This window comes from Megalobrama amblycephala, linkage group LG13, assembly GCF_018812025.1.
Source record: "Megalobrama amblycephala isolate DHTTF-2021 linkage group LG13, ASM1881202v1, whole genome shotgun sequence".
Taxonomy (NCBI): domain Eukaryota; kingdom Metazoa; phylum Chordata; class Actinopteri; order Cypriniformes; family Xenocyprididae; genus Megalobrama; species Megalobrama amblycephala.
Window position 1 is genome coordinate 2,450,314 of NC_063056.1, and position 8,421 is coordinate 2,458,734.

The window sequence follows — 8,421 nt, forward strand, 5'->3', positions numbered from 1 at the left end:
TGCCCACGACTGCTGACGGACTCTGTTGTATTAGCTTGTTAGCGAGTTGTACACTGTCCAGCATTTTCTCTACAATTTTGGAGCAATACGTAAATGACTTCAGTATCTTCGATTTCTTATTCAAAACAAAACCTGCTGTACAGGCTTCAGGTCATCACTTTAGAAAACCATGTTTTCTTTATAATGGTTTCTATAGCATTCGGTAAGTTGCAAACTAATTTGATAAATGTTCTCTTTTTGTTAGCCATGGAATCAGGGCCAATTGAAGTAGCAGCCCTTGGAAGACCTCTGTATCCGGGAATGCTTTATGACTGCCGCATGGATTCCTTCATTCCAGGTGATGTACCTACCTAAAAAAAATAATAAATAAAAATCCCTTATTCGCCCAAATTTTGAATCACTGATTAACAGTCCTTGTGTAACAACTCTTAACATTTGCACATTTACTTCCAGCAGCATTTCCTCGTACATAGTTACAAGCCATTTCTCATTTCAGGTGTTACTCTGTGGAATAAGAAATCCTTGAGCGAAGATTTGGACACACGTCCGCAGCTCCTGACAGATTTGAAGTTCAGTAGCTCAGACTCTCTCTCTAGTAAGTCTAGTCTCCTGGATGTAAGTGCTTCCCTGAAAGCCAGCTTCATGGGGGGGCTGGTGGAGGTGGGAGGATCTGCCAAGTATCTGCATGACACCAAATCCTCAAACCAGCAGTCCAGAGTAACAATGTATTACAAAGAAACCTCCAGTTTTGAACAGCTTACTATGACCCAGCTGGGACAGATCACCTACCCTCAGGTATTTGAACAGAAAACAGCAACTCATGTGGTCACAGCTGTGCTGTACGGAGCTCAGGCCTTCATGGTGTTTGATCGGACATTTTCCAAAGACCAAAACAAGCAAGAGATTGAAGGAGAACTGAATGTCATGGTCAAGAAGATCCCTCAATATTCAATTGAAGGAAAGGGAGATGTACAAATGACAGAGGATGAAAAGAAAAGGGTTAACAATATTAGCTGTACATTTCATGGTGACTTCCATCTTGAGCAGAACCCCACCACATACATGGAGGCCCTGAATTTGTTCAAGCAGCTCCCCACTCTGCTAAAGAAGAATAAGCAGAATGGGGTTCCCATAAAAGTCTGGCTGTATCCTCTTCATTTATTGGATAACAAAGCAGCTCAGTTGAAGAGAGAAATCTGCACAAGTTTGGTTTCCATCACTGAAGATATAATTGAGGGCCTGGGAGAAGCAGAGAGGACATGCAAAGACCTGTCCAGAAGTGCAATGGAAAATTCTTTCAGTGATATCAAAGAGAGGCTGCTCTCATTTCAGGCCTCATTTAGCACTTACAAGATCATGTTCATGAAAGCAGTGGCAAAGGTCTTGCCTGGCATTCGAGAAGGACAGATGGAGGAGAAATCACTGAAAGACATCTTGGGAATCCACAGAAGCTCTCCTTTTAATGAAGGCATGCTTAACCAGTGGTTAGGTAATGCAAAGTCTGAACTTCACCTCTTGAGTTCTCAAACCGAGAAGCTGAAGGGGATCGCAATTAAAGACTTGGATGGTCTCAACTCCATCCTCCTTGATCCTGATATTGATGATGTGGTGTGCTTGACTTTCACATCTCTGAAGTATGAAGACCCGTATCTTTTAACACTTAAGGAGTACCTGAATTCTGACAAGTTTCAAGAGCAAGATGGGCAGGGGAAAATGTTTTCTATGGCACCTTTCAAAAACTGGTTCAATGATTCTGATATCATAGTAAAGATGAGAGAGAACATGTGTCATTTCAGGCATTTGTCAGAGAGCAATACAGATGCAAAGAGAATCTGCTTCATTATTTCTGCCATTTCCGATCCCTCCAGTCAAGGCTCCTCCATCTATCTTTATGAAAAAGGGAAACTGACATGCACACAGGTAAAGTTCATGTCACTGCCACCACCGATAGTGAAGGTTGTCTCGGACAAATCTGTGTCCCTGAAACTGTGGAAGTCCCCACGTGAAGAAATAGTGCAGTACAGAGTGGAGTACAAGGAGGTAAAAGCAGGTTCTGGAGCTGAGGAACAGTGGCTTGCCAAAAACACAGCTTATGAAGACTACACTCTGACTGGATTGGAGCCTGGAAAGCAGTACTTGATCCGCTACATGACAGTGCACAGAATGGGAGCGAGTCAAGCTAGTGATACTGTCAACATTGTATCTTCTTCAGGTAAGTGCAATTCACACAGTCATTATTTGGGTTTGACAACTGTTTTAAATAACAGATGTGACTTTCAAACTGTCCTGATCACACTGCAGCTTACATACAGTATTCAAGCTGCTACTATATGAATTAATAACTACTGTAATACCAAGCCCCTTTTCGGTCCTCCTAATAGAGACTAACTGATGTGAATGAGAAGGTGATTTCCTTAACACTGCAAAGTTTTATCTCAGTTCAAGGAACGAGTTTACCCATCAAATCTTAAAACCTATATCAGGTTTGGGGTTTATGAGTTTGTATTTTGAAGATTTAAATGCTTGTGTATGTGATATGTTGATACCTATGCAACATATTAGAATGACAAGAATCTTTAATAGTTTGTTCTTCAATAACCCAGCCAAATATATAGGCAAACACCCTGCTACAGACACAATGAGCCATAAAAAATCCACAGAGGAATTTCCCACTTGGAAATCCTACCTTTCTCATTGGTCAAGTCAACCCTAAGAGGTGCGACTTCTTCCAGACAAAAGCCCCCACCCAGTTCTTTCCCTTTCTCTTGCTCCAGACTGATTCTCTGTAGCTCATGGTCGCCAGGTGGCCTCGACCTGCCCCAGTCATGTGCTTACATAGAAGAGAGAGAGAACTCTTCCCAAAGACAAAGGCAAGCCCAGACCGCAAGTTTACTACTATTTCTACATTCAACGCAGAAGAAATCCATTGCAACTTCAGCACCATCGGACCAAACTCTTAAAAATCCCCTGTAGTGAAAATCAAATTTTTAATGTTATCTAATAAGACAAACCATGTGCAAACCAGATCCTCCTGTCAACACTCATGTCGAAGGGCATCTCAGGAACCACACTCCAGTGGTTCGAGTCTTATCTCTCAGGTAGGTCCTTCAGGGTATCTTGGAGAGGTGAGGTGTCCAAGTCACATCATCTTGCTACTGGGGTTCCTCAGGGCTCTGTGCTTGGACCGCTTCTCTCCTCCATCTACATGTTATCACTAGGATCTGTCATTCAGGATCATGGTTTCTCATGGTTTCTATCACTGTTATGCTGATGACACACAACTCTACCTCTCATTCCAACCAAATGATCCGACGGTTGCTGGTTGCATTGCAGCCTGCCTGATAGCCATTTCTGCCTGGATGACGGACCACCACCTTCAACTCAACCTTGCAAAAACGGAACTGCTTGTGGTCGGTGCCAACCCAACACTTGACCCAGTTATAGTAGCACTTACCTTGATTTCTATTCTTCTTCTATCTATTTGTGTATTTATAAAAAAAAAAAAAAAAAAAACGACTACGAGCACTTTACCATCATAACTGTGACTTCACACAGCACTTACATACTGTTGTTCTCATGTCGATTTGATTGATAAAAGCGTCTGCTAAATGACTAAACGTAAATGTAAATTCATGAGTCGGCACCATTGCTGAGTATTTGCTGTTTAAAACTGCAGTGAAAAAAAGAAAGTCTCAAACTTGTGGTTTGAAATCAAAGGAAAGCATATTTACATTGCCTGAATCATTCCTTGCTCTCTATACAGTGCACTACTTGCCATTCACCATGTAGAAACTAGTAAATATGTGAAGAAATGTACCAATTTCAGCTGCAGCTTTAGCGTCTGTAAGGGGCTGTTCACAGAATGCTTTAATTCTATGTAAATACGTGCTTGATGGACTTACATTACCGTTACGCTTGTGTCTTTTGCAGCGCCTCGTACATAAGCGATTATTTTGTTGTTTTTTGTTTTTCCCCTCATAGTTCACCGACAAGGTTTGTACTGTAAATGTGATTGACTGTTAAAGGTGGGATATTTTTTCCTTTTGAAAGAGTGCTCTGACATAACAGTTCCCTTTCAGCAGTTATTTTATCTATGGTTCGTAACATTTCTTACAGATTTCTGCTCGTTGTAAATCAGATACAGATTAGCACATTACCAGTACATAATGAGAGCGATTGCGTGTGTGAATTAGTCATACCGTCTCTCTATTAATTGTGAAGCTGTGGGTTGTAAATAGTTACTTCAAAAGCAGAAAAATATATGCTATAAGTTTTGAGTTTCTAAGGTACTTTAGTGATAAATCGCATGATAGCGCTGACAACAAGTCCTCTCTGTGGAAAGTATTAACAGGATTCAAAATGAAATAACCTACATGGGAAAATTACACAGGTTAGAGGTTCAGAATTTTGGTTTTCATTACTTTTCGATTAATCGTCCAGCCCTACATAAGCGCTGTGTTTTTAAGACGCCGTGTCAAGTTAAAAGAATTTCAACTTTTACACCCAGTGCCACTCATCAATGTCAGTTCCAAAACAGTGGACCAATCAGAAGAACTCGGAGGCGGGGCAAGCGTTGCAAGCTTCAGTTTACAGTACCAAGTTGGCATGACAACTGTTTTATTTGACGGCAACATGGCAGAGGAGGCGGTCGTTATTATCTTATTTTCTTTTTTTCCATTCAAAACTCGTTTCTATCAATTGTGCTGTTTGCCTATTTCTATTATATTATTATTTCTACAGCATTTGATTGGATCAAAGATTCGATGAGAAACTGAAGTGAGATGTGATGTCATGAAAATCCAAAACAGCGCGCCACTTCACCAGCAGCCGGATCAGTTTGCCGCTCTCAAGCTGCTCTGTTCTACATGCCTTTTCCTTCTGCAGCTGCAGTTGGAAAATAAAAGAGCATAATCTCAAATGAGCAGATTTCTCATGCCGTTGTTTAACGTCCCTTTGCACATGGATGACGGGCACAGTGACTGTGTTCGTTGTCTGGGCAAGTCCCACACAGAAGCCACGCTCACTGAAATGACCTGCTCTTATTGCGAGAGCATGAGTGTAGCCTCCTTGTGCTCGCGGACTGCATTCTTTTCAGAATGCGACTCTGTCCCTCGTGCCCTCACATTTTTCTTCCTCCCAGGAGACCTCTCAAACCCATCCCCGACCTCAGATATTTGAATCAGGCCCTGATAAAGCGCTCATTCAAGATGATTACTTTGAAACAGATCTTCTCACAAATTTGCCCCGAGATTGGTTATTTTCTCTGGGCTATCTCTGGTTCCCTACACTTTTACGAAGTGCATGGATGTGGGGTCACTAGAAAAACAGTCGCTAGAGAGTACGCACGGACTTTGAAAGGTTCACGCGCTGAACTGTGCACGAGATGGAGCGGGACACGGAAAATGAAGTAAGGCCTGGCTATAGTCTACCCGCGGCTTAAGACAACTTTTATTTTCTTTCACACACAGCACAGAAAAACATCTTTCTAATAAACCGACCAAACTGCCTATCAAGTGATAGACGAAACTGACAATGATTTTATCTTTTTTAAACAAATGAAAGGCAATGTGGATAAACATTCACAGCCACAATGATATAGAAGAAAATGAATAAAAACATTTTGGATCAATATATATTATTACTGCAGAAAGGCCACACTGCAGATAGATATACATTTCATATGTCGGCAAATCAAATTACATCGGCTAAATTGCCTGTGCGAGCAAGCTTTAACTAATCTACAGTCTGCGCAACATTGATGCACCAAAAAAAAAAAAATAATAATAATAATAATAATAATTTAATAAAAAAATATTATTTTTTTTATCAAACATTAAGTTACAGAATTGAATTAGAACAGAATATACCGTTCTAATAAATGAAAATAGCCTACTTAAAAAAATGAAATATGATCTAGTCAAACTGCAAAATGCCTGAAGTGTAGGGAACATATATTCAAAACACAAGCCAGAAATAGTTAAATTAGATAACCCAGAGTGGTCAATAAATAAATTAAAATTAAAGAAATTATTAAAATAAGGAAAGTAAAGCTAGAATTGTCAACTTGTCTTTTTAACTGCAGAGACAATAAACGCTGAACTGGAGTGGCAGTCTTTTTAGCTAAACATTCACAGCATCCAAAAATCAAATTACATCCGTCTAAAATAGTTTGAAATCATTTGTAGCTACCCTACCTGATTAAGAGAGAGAAATCCAGTCTTTCACGCGATCTGCCTGTGTCTGTTTGTGTCTTTTCAAATAGCGGGCTATAATAGTCAGCTTGTTGGCCGGCAGAAGCGCGCCGCAGTGTTTGTCGTTGTTGAGTTCTAGGACATGAACTGTTGACACAACTTGCATCATACGTTTTTTTGATCATCTTTTACCATTTCAAAGTGCATCCAATTGAACACTTTATCCCAGACACTGTTGAAGATTTAATTCCTGCCGTAAAAATGCTTCTCTGCCGGTCACGGATCATGGAAGTGAAACTTAAATCGGTCACAGGTTGGATTTATTCACGGACATTAAAAAATATTTATTAAAAGCTTCTTTCTTTTCACAATTTTATTTATAGTATTATCATAATAGGCTTTATATTAATCTATTGGGAGAGAACCGGTATGTCTATGTAAAATCAATCAGATATTGAGTGCTCCCATATCTCTTCTCATAACACCTCTCCGACGATTCGACTGTGAGACTGGTAGTCGAATCAGGCTCCTCCTATCGAAGATTCGAATCGTCGACTCCTACACCCCTACACAGAACCCTCCTCCTCAACCACTTAGAGTGCTTGGGGCTCGGGGTCAATTTTCCCAAGAGCTCATTTTCTCCCAGCCAACGGGTCTCCTTCCTGTGTATAATTCTCGACTCAACCCGCATGAAGGCTGTAATCTAGCCAGAGCAATCCCTTACAGAGGATGTTAGGTCTCATGAGCTCAGCATCACCAGCCCTGCAGTTGTGTCTGCTTCATATGCACCCACTACAGATTAGGACCAGCAACAGCGAAGGCTCGATCACCTCTGCAATGGAGCCTAGATCTAGGAACAGTGAGGAGACCAAGATTACTGGATCTTAGGGACCTATTTGGTTTATAGATAGAGATTGCCTCTGAGAGATAAGGTGGGGCTTGATTATGCAATGATTTGTAAACAAAAGTTAAAATTTTAAAACTAATTCTAAATTTGACTGGTAACCAATTTAGTGAAATAAGAATGGGTGAGATGTGGTCGAACCTTCGTCTGCCTGAAATCAATCTCGCAGCAGCATTTTGGTCCATCTGTAAGCGCACTATAGAAGACTGACTTATACCATAGTAAAGTATAACTATAACTATAATTCAGATTTTTAATCTCCGTATCCGCCTACATATATTTATATATAATCTATTTTTAATCTCTATAATAAAAATGTATAATTCAGATTTTGATCTCCATATCCATTTACATATATTATATATATCTTCCAAGGGGTTCTTTCCCTCCTAGGACTTTTTTCCAGTGTTGCACATTTTCCCAGTGTTAGCACGCTGGGTTTTTCTCCTAGGGGTTTTTTTCCACCCCTGGGAGTCAGCCGACATTGGCTTAATGCAGCACCATCTTGTATATGTTACATATTACCACGCTTGCTTGTACAGCTTATTTTTAACCACTTATCTTTTTTCTGTGCTTCTAATATGTAAAGCTGCTTTGAAACAATTACCAATTGTAAAAAGCGCTATATAAATAAATTTGACTTGACTTGACTTGACTTAAAGTGAGTTACAGTAATCTAGACGAGATAGAACAAACAAGTGAATAATCTGTTCAAACTGTTCAACAGAGAGTACAGATTTGATTTTTGATAAACGACGTAAGTGGAAGAAACATGATTTGACCACTGCACTAATTTGTTTCTCAAAACCCAGGTTGCAATCAAAAAGGACACCAAGATTTTTGGCACAAGGTGTAAAGTAGGAAGAGAGATGACCGAAGTGAGGGGCAAAGTCTTCATATGACTTGGCGCCAAGCAGCATGATTTCAGTTTTGTTCTCATTTAACAGAGATTCTGCTTCAACCATGTTTGTAATTCACTTATACAATTCAACAGAGGAGCTAAAACATCTTTACTTTTATGCTGCAAGGGAAAATACAGCTGAGTATCGTCCGCATAAAGGTGGAATGACACTCCATATTTCTTAAAGATAGCACCCATTGGCAACATGAATATAGAGAATAAAATAGGAGCAAGAATTGAGCCCTGTGGCACCCCACAAGCAAGTGGGTGTGATGACGAACTATGCTGGCCAATAGAAACACTAAAGCTTCTGTTAGTTAAAAAAGATTGAAACCAATTCAATACCTTCCCCTGTAGACCAACACAGCTCTTCAACCTGGAGATCAAGATGTTGTGGTCAACCATATCAAAAGCAGAGCTTAAGT

At 40.1% G+C, this 8,421-nt stretch overlaps 1 protein-coding gene across 1 annotated transcript; it reads left to right on the top strand.

Annotated features, from left to right (window-relative positions):
- Nucleotides 1–4,518, top strand: LOC125244221 (neoverrucotoxin subunit beta-like). Its single transcript, XM_048154268.1, has 2 exons — nt 1–337; nt 497–4,518. The coding sequence occupies exons 1-2, from the start codon at nt 94–96 to the stop codon at nt 2,332–2,334; spliced, it is 2,082 nt and encodes a 693-aa protein (XP_048010225.1). The 5' UTR covers nt 1–93; the 3' UTR covers nt 2,335–4,518.
- Nucleotides 4,519–8,421: the final 3,903 nt, after the last annotated feature.

Bases quoted from the DNA above. Each gene is read 5' to 3' on its own strand.
- LOC125244221 (XM_048154268.1), top strand. From the start codon at position 94: ATGACTTCAGTATCTTCGATTTCTTATTCAAAACAAAACCTGCTGTAC. The intron at 338-496 runs GTGATGTACCTA...TTCTCATTTCAG, and splicing joins CATGGATTCCTTCATTCCAG to GTGTTACTCTGTGGAATAAG.